At 52.6% G+C, this 16,899-nt stretch overlaps 1 protein-coding gene across 3 annotated transcripts in view; it reads right to left on the bottom strand.

The window, feature by feature from the left end:
• Nucleotides 1-9,293: 9,293 nt before the first annotated feature.
• TFCP2L1 (transcription factor CP2 like 1) overlaps nt 9,294-16,899 on the bottom strand; it is a 66,375-nt gene continuing 58,769 nt past the window's right edge. For all 3 annotated transcript variants that reach the window (XM_059927650.1, XM_059927653.1, XM_059927652.1), the window contains one exon: nt 9,294-16,664. In XM_059927650.1, the coding sequence (XP_059783633.1) occupies nt 16,618-16,664 (47 nt within the window). In that variant the 3' untranslated portion in view covers nt 9,294-16,617. The remainder of the gene's footprint in view (nt 16,665-16,899) is intronic.

Consider the following 16,899-nt stretch of genomic DNA (forward strand, 5'->3'; position numbering starts at 1 on the left):
CCGTAAGCGGTGGTGACGGGCGTCTGGAAGAAAGACCCTCCCAACCCCGATACTCCTGTGACCCCTCCCTCGGAGGCGGGGACTCAGCTGCCCCTGGCCGAGGCCCCTCCAAGCCAGACAACCAGCCTCCACTCGTCTCGGGCGCTACCCTCTGGGCGGGTGCCTCGGCCACCAAGGCCTCCCCTTGATGTTCAGCTGCCCGCATCCACCATCCTCACCCACTCCAGCTTCTCCCTGCTTCCCTGACTCCTGAAGCCTTCTCCGTGCTCTCTGGGTCCAGCACAGCCCAGCACCCTCAGTGGCCACGCCGTCCCAGGAGCCCCCCGCTCTTGGGCACGTTCCTGACATCTCTGATGTGGGAAGGACCTGAGTTGGAGGACAGAGCCAGAGGACCTGGGCACCTGGGTTCCTTCTCAGCCTGGATGGGCACCCCCAGATGCCAGGGGACCTGGGCATGCTGTTTCCTTTCTATGGGCCTCAGTTTCCCCCGAAGCAGCAACAGAAGAGTTTATGTAACCAAGGGTGGGATCCAGCTGCTTGCTGCTCAAAAGCCAATAAAGAGGCCAGGTTGGTGGAAAGGAAAGTTTGCTTTATTCTCGATGCCGGTAACTGGGGCGAGGCGGGTGGGTGGACGCCTGTCCAAAGGCCGACTCCCCCCACACCCTGACAATCAGGGGGCAAGAGCTTTTATAGGAGGAGGGAGGGGGCTACGTGCAGAGACAGCACAGTCAGCTCTGACCGTCACCTTGAAATTGGTCATCGGTGGTCTGACCACCATCATCTTGATTGTTTTCAGAATAGTTAGTCTTCAGTTCCAGGGTCGGTTTCTTCCCATTTCTTTGAGGCCAGTTCTTGGAATTGTGGCAGCTTAGGTCATGGCAACAGGCTGCTCATCATGTAGTTAACTTCTTCCACCTGTTGGCGGTTCCAGCATCTATATGACAGCTCCCAGGACATGGCTCAGAATATTATCTACAGCCCTTGAGAAGGAACTAAAGGTCCTTGACTCTGCTTAATGACTAAACGATTATTATTCGGTCTCCTTTGACCCTTTTCCTTTGTTTCTGCATTTTCTCGCTTCTCTGATTAAACTTATTCTTTGGCTAAAGTTTTTCCACAGACAAAAGGCAGGCGGAGGACATGCGGACAAGGACCATAGGGTCCTGCATCGTTTCATTTAGACAAGCTCAGATGTTCGCAGCCTGGCCCTCCCCACCCTGGGCATCCTCAGAGCCCCTCTCATAAATCCGTGCCCTCTCCCCATCCCAGTCTGGCCCCTCAGAGCAGAGTTTGGGGTGCACAGCCACACGCTGCGGAAGGAAGGTTTGGGGGGGGACGGGTTTGAAGACCCCTGGACTGGGCGATGTTGAGGGTTCCCGGTTGCGCTGACCGCCCAGGGCCGGGTGACACGGGTCCGGCTGGAATTGCTGCAGGCGGGTCACGCGGAAGCGGTATCCTCCCTCCCACGCCTCCTCCGTCACCTCTGTGCCAGAGACGGCCCGGACCAGCCCAGGAGCCTCAGCCCGCCTCACAGTGGGCCCTGTGTGCCCCCGCCCAGCCCTGCACCCCCAGGCCCGGCCTCTGTTTTGTACACAAACACCCAGGAAACCTGCGGGCTGGTTTTGTCTTTCCAAAAACAATGCCCTTTTTTTTCTTAAAGGCACCTTTGCACACTCAGGTTGGGAAGGTAAGTAGAGGCCCTCAGAGAGGGCTGGAGGAGATGGGAGACCACAGCCCTGCATCCTCCGCTACCTGCACGGGCCGGAGGGTCCCCCTGCATCACCCTGTCTAGCAAGGTGTCTGCCTGCCACACAGCACAGCGGGCTCAGAGTGACTGTTGGCTAAGAAAAAAATAATGAATCTTGACTCAGAGCCCTAAACATCACCCTACCTTTGACCTTTTTTTTTTTTTTTTTTTACTTTTTTGAGATTGTGTCTCTACCAGGGCAGAGTCAAGGAGTGATTTAGGGCACAGGCTTGAGCCAAAACACTGGGGTTCAGATTCTCTCTTGGACAAGGTAATGAGCCTCTCCCGCTCCAGTTCCCTCCTTCCTGAAACGGGGCTGTGGATGGCGTCTGAGCAGGGCCGTTGGGAGCGTTGGTGTCTAGAGCCGGGCACAGGGGTGACACCAGATGTGTCAGCAAGTCCTTTCTTCATCGTGGGTTTATTTGTTTATTATTAAACGCCACAGAGGCAGTGAATGCTGGACTTACAGCTGGCGTGCATCTCTCATCCACCCAAGAATGGGGCCTGTGGGGTCGTGCAACCGTGTTCTGCCCATGGTCATAGGAGGGGAAGTTGCTGGGGGCTGCTTTCAGGCTGGCCTCTAAAGCCTCTCCTCCCAGCCTCCAGGGTCTCAGCCCGTCCTCTCTCTGGAGCGAAGGGTCAAACGGAGGGCTCTGGGGCCCTAGAAAACAGCGGGACCCCCAGAGGGAGGGAACCTTGGTCCCTGAATGACCACATGGAACACAGCCCAGCAGCCCAGATCAGCCTGGGACACAGAGAAGAAATAAATCTTTATTGTGTTGGCTGAGGTCTAGGGAGTGTTTTATGGTGTCTAGCATTACTTACCTAATACGGCCATAATGTGAGACTATAGTAATCAATTCTTCTCAGGGCATCGTCAACTTAATCTTTTTTTCTAATAATTGTTATCTTGGTGGGATTGTGTTATATTCTTGGTAGTCTTCTTTTCAACATTATCTTTTGGCTGCTTCACAGACAGTTGAGTTGGTCTACCACCCATTCTTCTCTTAAGTCGCTAACAACCTAAAAATAAATGGCACCCAAAACGCTAAGTAGCACTAAGTAGAACACGTGGTTCCCTCCACCCCTTTACGTGGCCCAAGGGCAGAGTTGGGACATGGCTGAGATGGGGACCATGGTACATGACCTCACCAAGGATGTGAAGAGTTGAGAGGTACTCGGAGAAAACTCTAATTTGAAAGGATACATGCACCCCTATGTTCATAGCAGCACTATTCACAGTAGCCAAGACATGGAAGCGACCTAAATGTCCATGGACAGAGGGATGGATAAAGAAGATGTGGCACATATATACAGTGGAATATTACTCAGCCATAAAAAAGAATTATTTCATGCCATTGCAGCAACATGGATGGACCTAGAGATGATCACACTAAGTGAAGTAAGTCAGAAAGAGAAAGCCAAATACCATATAATATCACTTATATGTGGCATCTAAAAAGTGATACCAATAAGCTTATTTACAAAACAGAAATAGATTCAGGGGCTTCCCTGGTGGCGCAGCGGTTGAGAATCTGCCTGCCAATGCAGGGGACATGGGTTCGAGCCCTGGTCTGGGAAGATCCCACATGCCGCGGAGCAACTAGGCCCGTGAGCCACAACTACTGAGCCTGCGCGTCTGGAGCTTGTGCTCCGCAACGGGAGAGGCCGCGCACCGCGATGAAGAGTGGCCTCCACTTGCTGCAGCTGGAGAAAGCCCTCGCACAGAAATGAAGAGCCAACACAGCCAAAAATAATAAATATAAATAAATAAAAACTAAAAGTAAATGGAAGAAATTTTTTAAAAAAATCATGTGGATTCCTCACCACTAGCTTTTTAAAAAAATAAAAATAAAAAAAGAAATAGATTCACGGACACAGAAAACAAACTTATGGTTACCAAAGGGGAAACGGGGAGAGAGATAAATTGGGAGTTTGGGATTAGCAGATACACACTACTATATATAAAACAGATAACCAACAAGGACCTACTGTACAGCACAGGGAACTATACTCAAGATCCTGTAACAAACCATAATGGAAAAGAATCTGAAAAAGAGTATATATGTATAACTGAATCACTTTGCTGTACAGCAGAAATTAACACAACATTGTAAATCAACTACAATTTAAAAAAAGAAAAAGAATTGGGAGGAAGGGCATCCCACAACCTACCTAGACGTCCTGGATCCTCCTTCCCGGCTCAGAGCAGCACCTCACCCAGCATGCGTTTCCTCCCTACCTCTGGCTCCATCACCCCCTCCCCAGAGCCACCTGGCACAGCCCTGGAGTCCCTGGCAGTCCGTGGAGCCGACAGACGCAGGTCAGAAGCCTAGCTCTGCTCCGGACCAGCTGTGTGTCCTTGGGTAGATGACCCAGCCTCTCTGAGCCTCAGCCTCCTTGTGGGCAAGACGGAGATGTTAACACCCACCTCAACAGGTGCCGTGAGCACTGAGCGAGCTCACAACATGTCAGGGAGGGAAAGTCTCTCCCTCTTCCCTCTGATGTTCAGTGATTGGGGGCCAGAGAATTAAATGAACAGAAGACAGATTAGCAAGAGAAAAGACAGAACTTTAACCTCTTGTGTACACAGCAGTTCACAGAAAAATGTGACTCAAGGAGACAGAATTTGGGACTTTTATACCATCTTCATAGGCGAAGGGGTGGGGGAGAAGGGCACTAAGGGGAAAACAAGTCATTTGCTTTCCAGAATGACAAGTGGGCCCTTAGGAGAACAGAAGGAGGGATGATCATTTTGTGACAATGTTTGTTAGGTGATGTCTTATCCAAGTGAAGACGTCTTGACTTTTTCTCTCTGGTGATAGGAGTCAATCTTCCCTGGTTATAAAACCCCCGGGGAGGGGATTTGGCAGCTGAATTCTTTCGGAAAGCTCTGCTTTTAGGCAGAGAAGGAGAGTTTTTTTAAAAAACAAAAAACAAAACATGCTCCCTGGTCGTGTATCCTGGCTCATTCAAAAGTCTGTAAGACCCTCGGCCCATGGTGGGTACCTGACTCGGGGCTCTTTCCACGCCGACCCACCCAGTGTTCCTTTGCCCCGTGCTTGGTCCTTTTCCCAATTCCCTACTCTCCCATCCAAACTGTCCCGTTCCCCATCCCCTACTACCATAGCCCCATTCCCTGTGCTGTGAGTGAATACACTCATGTGAAGTTCTGCCAAGGCACGCCAGCTGGTCCCCTGCCCCACCCAGGCACTCGTTCCCTGGGGCCCCCAGCTCCCGCTCCTTCACTCGCCCACCACCATACTGCTCTCATTTAGTCATTCAACGAACGTTCCTGGAGAGGCTTCTCCCTGCCAGTCCCTGGGCTGGACCCCAGAGTGGCAGTGATCAGGCAGAGCACCCTCTGTCCTCTAGGAGCTCTTCCCAGTGAGGGAGGCAGACAGACACACGGACGGTTCAGCCTATGCCCAGGAGCCCACGGGAGCTCAGAGGAAGAGCGGGGCTGGCAAGCTCAGTATCTTGTGGGTACCAGGAGATCTGGGTCCACAGAGGGACGGGAGGGAGGGAGGGAGGGTGTCCCTCCATCCACCTTCCTCCCCTCTGGACGTGTTCGGGGTCCAGCCCCTCCCCCCACCCCAGTTCCATGTCAGCCTCTCAGATGATCAGATATTCCAATAGCCACTCCTGCCCGAAAAACTCTCTCCAGATAACCCCTTTCCCTTGTAATTGAGTTTAAATATTGATCCGCCCAATCAAGGCAGGTTAATATGCAACCCAGCTGAGCTCCCAGCCACCAGGCTCCCCTCCCCAGAGAGCCCTGGGCAGCCATGGGGCACGGCCTTCTCTGGAAAGCGTGTTCATCTGGGGGCTTGGGCCGGGGGCTGTCCAGTCCTGGCTCTGCGCCTGAGGGGCTGGTTCCCCCTGACAGAGCCAAGAACCCTCTCCAAGCTAAGCCTCTGCCTACAGCACAGAAACCCCAGCACCTGCCCTTCCCAGCTCACGGACCAGGTGAGGGCAGAACACATGGACGGTTTGGGCCCTGTGCACTGCTCTGGCCAGGGCAGGATGCAGAGGGAGAAGCACTTCTGCTGGTTCCTGCGCTCAGCTGGGAGAACAGCTCTCCTTTAGGGGCTCTGCTTTGCTGGCGTGGAGCGGATTCCCTCAGGCTCCTGGGGGTTTGGTCCCTGTGAGTCAGCCCCTGAGGGCCCATCCTCTCCGACACCCTCCAGGTGGACTCTCCAGCCCACAGGCCAGAGGCCCAGAGAGTGTGCCCCCGTCCCCAACTGGTGACTTTCTCTGGTCTTCCATGGGGACAACCACAGTCAGTGATGTGGGAGCTGCTGCAGCCCAGGACTCAGGAGAAGGGCTCAGTGTGGCTGCCACGCCTGGTCCAGAGTAAACAGGGGAGTGGAGAGCCGGCAGCCTCCACACCTGCAGCCAGGAGGCCTCCTGCCTCGCCGGGGGTGGGGGGGTGGGGGCAGAAACCGGTTTCGCAACCCAAATCAGCTTCCCCCAGAGTGAGGATGGATGATCCCAGAGCTGTGACCGCACTCCTCAGGTTCTGGTGACCTTTGTGTCCGCTGACCTAACATTCTCCAGTCACGCCCACCCCTCTGCCACCACCCCCCTCTTAGCTCCCACCCAGAGAGCTGCATCTTGGGTGACTTGGATGCTTCTTCAAGAGGGCGCAGTCCTCCAGGGCAGTGGTTTTCAAAGGGTGGTCCCCCCACCAGCAAACAGCACCCACCGGGAACCAGGGAGAAATGCAAATCCTCAGCCGTCCCCCGCCACCTCCGCCTCGCTGAATGGGAGACAGCGAGTGGGACCCAGCCCTGTGCCTTACGAGCCCTCCCCCTTCCCGGGGAATCTCAAGCTTAGGACACTGGTTCTCAGCAAGGGCTACAAAGTTACCACTCCCCGCCAGGGCCATTCCAAACTCTTTACATAACTTAAACCCATTTAATCCCTAGAACAATCCTAGGAAACAGGCATCATTAGTCCCCTTTCATGGATGAGGAAAGCAAGGCACAGAAAAGTTGTCACCTCGCCCAGGTGACAAAGCTAAAAGCTGACTTGGAACCAAGGCAGTTACCCACTGCTTCAGGGGTTCTCAAAGTGTGGTCCCCGGACCAGCAGCGTTGCCTGGGAACTTTCTATTTATTTATTTATTTTTTGGCCTCACTGCGTGGCATGTGGGATCTTAGCTCCCCGACCAGGGATCGAACCCGCGCTTCCTGCAGTGGAAGCACAGAATCTTACCCACTGGACGGCCAGGGAAGTTCCACCTGGGAAATTTTTAGAAACACAAAATCTTAGGCTCTAGCTCAGATCTCCAGAGTCAGAAACCCTGGGCGTGAGGAGTCAGTTGAACAAGATCTCCAGGTGACTCTGATGCAATTTGAGGACCATAGTATCCCATCCAGTTTGAGGACCACAGCACCCCGTCCTGCTGCCTGAAAATGGGGCATCACATGCAAGTCATGCCCAAAGCCTCATGCCCACATCACATCGTGGCTAAGGGAACGTCTGTTGGAAACGGAGCATCTTGCGGTGTGGCCCCGCTCCTGCCCATCTGGGATGTGCCCGGGGGGGTTCGCCTGCCTGGGCCTGGCTGGCTTTCTCGCAGATTGATAAGCAGAAGCAGCTACTGCTGGGCCGGGGCAGCTCTAGGTTCCAGCCGCTGGAGCGCCTGCCCGGGGTAAGCCAAGAGCACTGCTGGGGACACACCATTGGGCTTGTACTGCCCTGCTGCTCACGTCTGAGTTCCCTGCTGGGGCAGAGGCCACACAGTCATCTGGACAGCCTGCAGCCAAAGCCAGAAAGAAAGATAGGGTGATGCGGGGTAACCCCCAGGCTCCAGTCCCCAATGGCTCTGAGGCCTTGACGAGCTCCCGAGTTCTTCGTGGCGGTGCACGGGCTTCTCATTGTGGTGGCTTCTCTTGTTGCGGAGCACGGGCTCCAGGCGCGCGGGCTTCAGTAGTTGTGGCTCACGGGCTCTAGGGCGCAGGCTCAGTACTTGTGGAGCACAGGCTTAGTTGCTCCGCGGCATGTGGGATCTTCCCAGACCAGGGAACCCGTGTCCCCTACATTGGCAGGCGGACTCCTAACCATTGTGCCACCAGGAAAGTCCCCAACTCTTGAGTTTTTGAACCCAATCCCATCCATCCCTTCTTAGTTTAAGGACCTCCATGGTTGTGTCCCACTGTGCTTAGAAAACAAACCAGAACTCCCCTCCCCGCCCGCTGAGACCCTGTGTGAGCCTTGTCAAAATGCAGGGCACAGCCCACCCGTGGGCTGGGAAGTCAACTTGGCAGGTCAGGACCTGCATTTCTAAAGAAAAGGTGAAATGCAATCGTTTGAGTATTGTTTTGTGAGACTCTTGTTCGTAGGTGAGCGTGTACTGGGTAAGAAAGATCGTAAACCCAGAGAGTCACAGCTTTATCTGACCTGATCCCATATTTCCATCTGTTTACTCCAAGCCCCCATGGCGTCACTCTCCTTTGGATCTTGGAAAACATCAAGCTGTCCCCCCTCCGCCCCAGAACCCTCACCCCAGCGGCTCCCTCCCGTCCCTGGGAGGCTGGTCCTGCCCAGCCTTGTGCTAGGCTGTGCAAGGTCACATGTTGGCCTTGGGCTAGGCGGTGACAAGGGTCTGGGGTGGTGACCCCTGCAGATGTGCCCCCAGCAGGGCTCAAAACAGCCCACCCACTGATCAAGCTTCAAAGACCCCAGGCCTCCTATGAGGATGGTACTATCCAAAAAAGAAAAGAAAGAAAGAAAGAGAGATAGAAAGTGAGTGTTGGTAAGGGTGTGGAGAAATCCGAGCCCTTGTGCACCACCGGTGGGAATGGACCATAAGATCCAGCAATTCCACCTCCAGGTGGGTGTGTATCCAGAAGTGAAGGCAGAGACCCCAACAGATACTTGCACACCCATGGTCACGGCTACATTAGGCACAACAGCCCAGAGGTGGAAGCAACCCAAGTGTCCACGGATAGATGGATGCATACACAGCATGTAGTGTGTACAGACAGCGGAATATTATTCAGCCTTAAAAAAGGAAATTCTTGGGAATTCCCTGGCGGTCCAGGAGTTAGGACTCAGCGCTTTCACTGCTGAGGGCGCAGGTTCAATCCCTGGTTGGGGATCCCACAAGCCTCATGGCACGGCGGGGAAAAAAAAGGAAGAAAATTCTGACACAGGGTACAACGTGGACGACCCTTGAGGACATTATGCTGATTGAAGTCAGCCAGTCACAAGAGAACAAAGACTGCAAGATTCCACTTACATGAGGTCCCCAGAGGAGTCACATTCATAGAGACAGAAAGCAGAAGGGTGGGTGCCAGGGCTGGGGGAGGGGGACGGGGGAGCAGGAGCTGCTGTTTAACGGGACAGGGTTTCAGCTGGGGAAGACGCAAAGTTTCTGGAGATGGACGGTAGTGATGGTTGCACAACAGTGTGAATGTACTTGATGTCGCTGGATCCTACACTTGAAAATGTTGAAGATGGTAAATTTCCTGTTATATGCATTTTATCAATACAAATGAAAAAAAAATTAAAAGGCCAGAGGTCTGAGTCACAGAGGTTTCTTACAAATGAGTTTTATTTGCTTTCTGACCCAAGCACAGAACCCCAAACAGATCTCTCGTCTGCACAATGGTACAGTAACAAGTGCAAAATATGCTTTATTTCCGGTACAAAACGTGGCAGTGTGACAACTTCTGCTTCAATGCCCACTCCCCCCACCCATGCCATGACCCATCCCGCTGCCGTCACACCCACCTGACCCATCCCAGGGCCACACCACCCCAATCAAGACACCCACCACCTTTAGAGAAGAGTCACCCAATCTGGAGAAAGGTGAGGAAGTGGCATTTTAAGAAAGAAATCACTTTCAATACAGGAACGTTGGCGAACACAGTAAGCAAGATTTTGCCCAGCAAGGGGAGGGCTGGTGGGAGGCACACAAAACAATGCCCTTCTCTGCTGTCCCCACCCAGGGCGTGGAGCCCAGGGATGATGTCAGCACAGAAGTGAGTGCTAAGGACGAAAGGGTTCCACCTGCGTGTCTGGGGCGAGAGCGTGCATGTCTGGATGTGGGATCCAGACCCCGGCTCAGCCCACCAGTAGTCGTAGGACCCTGGGCCCCTGTCTGATTTCTCAGTCTTGATTTCCTCACCTGGAAACCAGGCTTCAGGGGCCCCAGAGCTTCGTGGGGAGGCTCAAATGAGACAACAGCAAAGCACAGAGCACAGTGTGTGACCCAGGCGAGGCCAGCCAGCACCCACAGTTGGTATTAACAGAGACCGGCCGCAGGCTCCGGCCATCTGCACAGGGAGCGAAGGAGCCGGGGGGCCCAGAAAGGATGGCCAAGCCACAGGGAGGTGGCCCCGTCCCGGCTGGACCTCAGCATGAGGGATTCACCCCGTGAGGCTGCCTGGGGGCTGGCTTCTCTGGGGGCAGAACTGGGAATCGGGCCCAGGGAACCCTCTCCACCAGCAAGCTGAGGCTGCCACAAGCGGGTCCCTCCTCAGAGGAAGAGCAGCAGACACGTGCGGAGGGATGTGTGGGACCCCGAGGAGCTGCGAGGTCCTCAAGGCACCATGGAGGTGAAGGTCAGGCTGCACCTCCCAGGACAGGAAAGTCCCAGTGACGTAAGTCAGGAGGCCGCCACCCACCGTGGCTCGGGGCCAGTACAGGTCCCTCCCCACACCTGGCCCTCGGGACACCAACCCCCAGCACCCTGCCCTGGGGATCCAAGGGTCCAGCAGGTCTCCAGGAACTGGACAGCAGGAGGGAAGGGGCAAGAGCAAAGGGCTCTGGTTCCTGAGCGGCTGGGGCAGAGCCGGCCGGGGGGAGGGGGCCGCATGCCCAACAGGCAGCAGGGGTTCAAAGACTGCTCAGCTCAATGACTCTCCTGCTTCAAAGCTCCAAACGAAATACTTTTTTACTATTTTTAAAAGTCCTTATTTTCTAGGATTTTCTTCAACATGATCCAGGGGGAAGAGTAACAGAGGTCTAACTCAGCAGTGGGCAGTTTTTCTGCAAAGGGCTGGACGGGACCTATTTTGGGCTTTAAAGAGGCTAAGAAGAGGCAAGTCGATATTATGTCAGTATAAGAGAAAACAAGTTTCCATAACGTTTTCGATGATGAAATTCAAAATAGAATCACTGAGCACATTTTTTGGTAATACAGGTATACTAATGGGAATGGAATAGGGGAGGGTTACAGGATGCCCTTTCACTTCATTGGGTTCAGGGTTCACCGTCGTCAGAGAGACCACGAAAGCCAGCAGGGAGCTGCATTCAGCTCCTGATGAGTGGCTGTAGGGTGACCACTGCAGAGGCTGGGTGCCGGGTACCAGGGTTAATTCTACTCTTCTGCCTTTGAGAAAGGATTGCGAACCTTCCGTGATAAAAGGCTTCCCTGGTCCCTGCTAGCTCCCTGTAGGCCACCCTCAGGGCTCCCCAGGATGAAGGGTTTGGCAGCCTGGAGGTCAGGACGGCTCAGCCCCAGACTAAGCAGTGCCCGCCCCTCCCCACCTCACCCCACCAGCCGCCCTGCACAGAACAGGAAAGCCACCTCTCAGAGCTACTTCTTGGGGACACTGCCGCTAGAAGGGCCCCTACATGACAAGGGGGGGACCGCCCCTCAGAACTTAGCCATTCCCCAGGGGAGCAGGACGGAGAAAGCCCAGGAGAAGCCTTTGCAGGGAGCTCTGGAGAGCTGGGCGGAGGCTGCAAGGAGCTCTCAGGATGCCGCTGGGAAGGAGGCCGGGGGAGGGGGGGCGCAGCTGCCCAGCACCTCACTGCCCTGTCCCCCACAGGACACAGGGGAGAGGGCTGGGACGTGACCAGAGAGGGCGTACAAACATTTCCTATTGGCCAGCCTGACTGATGATGTCACACACAGGATACACAGCCCGAGGGGACACAGGGTACCTGAGGCAGCTTCCAGGAAGACCAACTCCACGGGCCTTGCCTTTGGGGTCCTGGTCAGATGTCAGCTGCCAGCACTGCTCCCCTCCCCGGATGAGCGGGACTTAGGGTGGGCATTTCCCCTCGATTAGGGCAACTGTGCCCTAACCAGCTTCGTCAACAGAGTCTGAACCAGGAGCATTACATAAGATCTAAAGAGAGCAGCTGTAATCACCGCATCTAGGTAAGCTGAGGACGCTCAGGGCTGCGCTCATGGCAGGTACAGGGGTAGGGAAAGGGATGCACGCGCATCCATGAACACACACGTGCACGCACGCACGCACGCACACATGCATCTATAATGTAGACACATAGCCAGCCAATGCAATCCAGCCTCAGGCTGCAGGCGACAGCTGGCGGCCACTCTTAAGAGCGCTGATGGAGTCACGTCAACCCGGTTGTGAGCTAGGCTGGATTCTTAAAGACACGGCCAAGATGCCATGCCTCACGCCGAAATGTGTGCAAACCTTCGGGTGCGTGCCCCAGCCCAAGCGGGAGCATCTGAGGTGCCAAGTACCACCAGGAAATGCACACACGCACGCCACCTGCCCACAGTGAGACTCTGATGGTGGGAAAGACGAAAGCTTGTTGCCCCTCAGACTCACAGAGGACTGAGTCAGCCACGACCCCAGAGGCCTCCCAGAGAGGAGGCGAGACCCAGAGAGGCAGAAGCCAAGTGAGGGTCTGGGGACCCAGGACCCCTGGCTCTTGGTCACCTGCTTTTCCATCTTCTCTGAGAGCCTGGGGGCTGCCTTCTTTTGCCCCACTGACAGCAGCAAAAGAGGCTTTTCCATTCTCGTCAACTCGTTAATGATTTTTCAGACCTTAACTTACTCAGCCAGCCCCTGACGCCACTCTGGACTTGGAAACTGGTGACACACTGTTCAGGCAGCTCCACTGTGCTCCCAGGAAAGGCCCCTCTAGGCTCACAGCTCTTCCCAAGAGGCCCTCGGGCAGAAGGTCACCAGGGCAACATCTGACCTTCGCTTAGGACCCCAAACCAAGATTTCGACCTCCCTCCCCCATCCTGCTCTTTCCAAAGGCCCATCAGCCCTTCCCCCATTCAAAAGCCCGTGTCTTTATTATAAAGGTGCAACTCGGTAACCAGGAGAAGGTTCATCGCAACCTTGCAAACAGACACCTGCCCAGCAAAGAAATGTGATGGCCTGAGAATAAAGCACTCAGCTTCAGGTGACCCAAGACAGTGGCCCAAGCGCACGGTTTATCTTTTGTCCCTCTGCGGATCCCTTTTAAAACGTGTTGCTGCCGAGAAGCCACAGGCTAGAATACGTGGGGGCAGAGGGGACAGTTCTGGGAGGGGCTGCCTGTCCAGCAGGCCCAGACTCTGGACTCGGAGCTCACAAGAAAGACAGTGGACAAGAGTGGGAAGGGCTACAGCTTTTCTGTACTTTAATAAAATGAACAAAACAGAAACAAAACCCCAAAACCTGCAGCTAGCTCAGCTGACCCCTGTGGAAGGGACGAGCTGCTGATTTGGGCGGCGAAAACATTTTGGTACCAAATGACTATGTGTATTCTTTTTTTGTATTTATTATTTTCTACTTCTCTGTAAGCTACAAGACTGAGCTATAACCACTAGGAGAAGATAAGCAGAGCAGACGCAGTGTGCATTCCAGAGAACAGAAGACTCTACCTACAGCAAACTTAAGGTACCAGATCCTGATTAGACCCTCATCTGGAATGAAGAAATAAAAATAGTAGCCTACCACATTTTTAGAATTAAGATTTTAGCCTGCCATCGCTTGGGTCTGGGTAGTGGCATCTCTGGGGTCTAGTGAATGGCAGACACCTTGAAAGGCTGGCAGTCACAAGATCAACAGTCTAGTCCTGGATCTGGGGGACCTTGAGCAAGTTATTCCACTTCTGTGCGACTCTGTCTCCTCAAAAAAGGAAATGACTGGTCTTGATCCCCTAGAACTGACGTGTGGAGCTACGCACCCAGAAAGGTTGCAGAACATCAGAGAGTGATGTGACCCAGTACTGTTGAGACAGGGAAAGGGGGAGACAGCAAGAAGAGAATAGAAAGCCAGGTATAAAAATGGAGGAGCCAAACGTGGGCTGAGTTTAAAAAAAAAAAAAAAAAAAAAAAAAAGGTGAGCTTCCTAATGACAGCCCCATGTCACAAAAAAAAAGATCCAGTAAGAATCAGGAGCCATTAGCAACGGTATGAAGGCAACTATGGGGATTCCAATAGTCTTTTCAACAACTGGTGCTGTGACAGCTGGATATCTACATGCAAAAGAATGAAGTTGGACCCCTACCTCACACCATATATAAAAATTAACTCAAAATTAATCAAAGACTATTGGAGAGCTAAAACTATCAAAATTCTTAGAAGAAAACATAAGCATAAATCTTCTTGACCCTGGGTTAGGCGATAGTTTCTTATATAGGACACCGAAAGTATAAGCAACAAGAGAAAAAATAGGTGCCTTAGACATCATCAAAATTAAAAACTTTTGCCCTTCAGAGGTCATTATAAGAAAGTGAAGGCAACCCACAGAAGTGGAGAACATTTTGATACCTCATATATCTGACAAAGGACCTGCATCTAGAATATACAAAGAACTCATAAAACTCATAATAATAAAAAGACAAATAAGCCAACTGAAAATAGGCAAAAGAGGTGAACAGACATTTCTCCAAAGAAGATGTACGAATAGCCAGTAGGCACATGAAGAAATGCTCAACATCATTAGCCATCAGGGAAATGCAAATCGAAACCACGATGAGACACCACGTCACACCCACTGGGATGCTATAATCAAAATGACAGATAGTATCAAGTGTTGATCAGTATGTAGAGAAACTGGAAGCCTCGTACACTGCTGACGGGAATGTAAAATGACGCAGCTGCTTTGGAAAACAGTCTGGCAGTTCCTCAAAAAGTTATTAAACATAGAGTTACTATATGACCCAGCAATTCCACTCATATGTATATTCCTAAAAGAAAACATAGGTGTACACCAAACCGTGTACAAATATGTTCATAGCAGCATTATTCATAATAGCCCCAAGGTAGAAACAACTCAAATATCCATCAAATGATGGATGGATAAACAAATGTGGTATGGCCATAGAATGAAATATTATTAACCTATAAAAAGGACGGCAGTACTGATATATGTTCAATATGGATGACCCTAGAAAACACTACGTTAAGTGAAAAAAAAGCTAGTCACAAAAGACCACATATTGTATGATTCCACATACGTGAAATGTCCAGAATAGGTCAACCTATATAGAAAGAAGATTTGTGGTTGCCTAGGACTAGAGAAATTGTAAGGAAAATAGGAGAGTACTTGCCAAGGGTACAGGGTTTCTTTTAGGGATGATGAAAATGTTCTAAAAGTGATGTGGTGTTTCTGTGAATTGACTAAAAAATCATAGAACCGTACACTATAAACGCGTCAATTGTACAGTATGTGAATCATATCTCAATAAGGCTGTTATGTGCTCCTCCTCCCCCCAACCCCAAAAAGGAGAGGGAATCAGAAGCTTGTCCTTACACCGTAGGACACCACACCTGTTGGCCCAACGTACTTATTGCTAGAGCCCCTTTCACTTGCAGAAGTGTCTTGGTTTAGATGACAAATTTATGCCATTACCCACCCTATCACTATGCGATATCAGGCAGGTGGCTCTGCCCCTCTGGGCTTTGGTTTCTCCATCTGTAAAACAAGGTCTACCCATTCTGATCATCTCTGTATTCCCCCAAAGCTCCACTTTAAAAGCTGTCAAGTCCTACTCAGTTGGTCACAGCGCTCACCATGCTTTGTAAGTTGAACTTACATGAGCAAAGAGTTGAAGTCCGGGGCCAGTACAGATCAGTGGGTCCCAGGAAACAGAGACAAAGACTAATTCCTGAGTCTACTGGTTACTGATATTCAAATTTCCCCGAAGTTAGGCCACTAAGAAAGGTGATCCAACCATTCCAGTGCAGGTGAAATGCCCCAAACACACCCTCTACAAATGAAAAACGAGACACATTTGAAGGGGAGCCCTCCCAGAAGATACAATGTCTCCAGGGAGCTTGGCAAGTTTGGAGGTCTTCTCTAAATGGGATTTGCTGAGTCCATCCAAGAGGGCCTGGTGTCGGGATAGTCAAGGTCATGTGATCCTACGATGGAATGCTCATTTCCTAGTCCTCCTCTACCCATGATTGCTTAGGAAATAAAATTATACCGAAGGAGCTCAAGAGGAATCATTTGGTTCTCTTCCCTTTTATATTCATGAGAATGTGCCTAAAATTAGTCTTTCTAGCCTCCCCCCGTCCCTCCCAAGGGCCTTAGAACTAGGTCTGTGTGGCCCCGTGGTGTGTCTACCCCGGCAATGAAGAGATGTGAGCCCACCTCCGGGCTCTGAGCAGCAGCAGACCCTTAGAATCAAGGTAAACGTGGAAGAAGCAGAGGACACAGAAGAAACCCAACTCCCATCAATCCACCCAGTAACAGCAAAGACGGACGCTCACCAGGGTCCCTGAGACAGGAAGCCGACACGAAGACAGGAGAACAGTCGCAAAGCACCCCCACATCGTCAGCAGCCCCATCGCCGAGCCAGTTACCAGAGAAGAGGGCGAAGGCAGGGACCAGTACAGGTGGCACCCAGGTACCCGGTGAGCTAGCCTCCAACTAGGGGAGCATCAGAGGAGACGCCCCACCGTCGGCCTCTTCAGAACGGCAGGGCTGGGAAGGAGAACAAGGAACCGCTCCGAAGCTGGGGCTAGGAGGAGGGGCAGGCTTTCTGCCCGCCAGAGACATGGCCTCCGAGGGTCTCGGCTGGGGGTTGGTCTGTGGCTTTCACGGGCTGGGCCAGGCCCCTCCTCGCCGCAGCTTCCGAGGGTGCGATTTCTACATCCAAGGGGGTCCGCGGGGCTGAGGGTAGGAGGCGGCTGCCTGCTCTTCTCCTGCTCAGAGGCCACATTTCAGGATGACGTGGTAGCCGTCATTGCTCTCGGCTGCAAGAGACAAACATGGGGTTCTACAGGAAGAAAGGCAGGGCGCTGTGGCATCCGGGGGCCGTGGGATTAGGGTGCCAGCAGACGCCCTGCCGTGGGCACTGGCAGAGGCCACCCAAATAAGACTGTGCAGAAAAAAGCAAGCTGACAAAAGCAGAGATCTCAACGCACACCTTCACGGCTGCCTTGTTGAGTTTCTTTTTGACAGCGGACTTTTTCCAGCACAGCCTGAGGC

The sequence above is a fragment of the Balaenoptera ricei genome, chromosome 7, assembly GCF_028023285.1.
Source record: "Balaenoptera ricei isolate mBalRic1 chromosome 7, mBalRic1.hap2, whole genome shotgun sequence".
Taxonomy (NCBI): domain Eukaryota; kingdom Metazoa; phylum Chordata; class Mammalia; order Artiodactyla; family Balaenopteridae; genus Balaenoptera; species Balaenoptera ricei.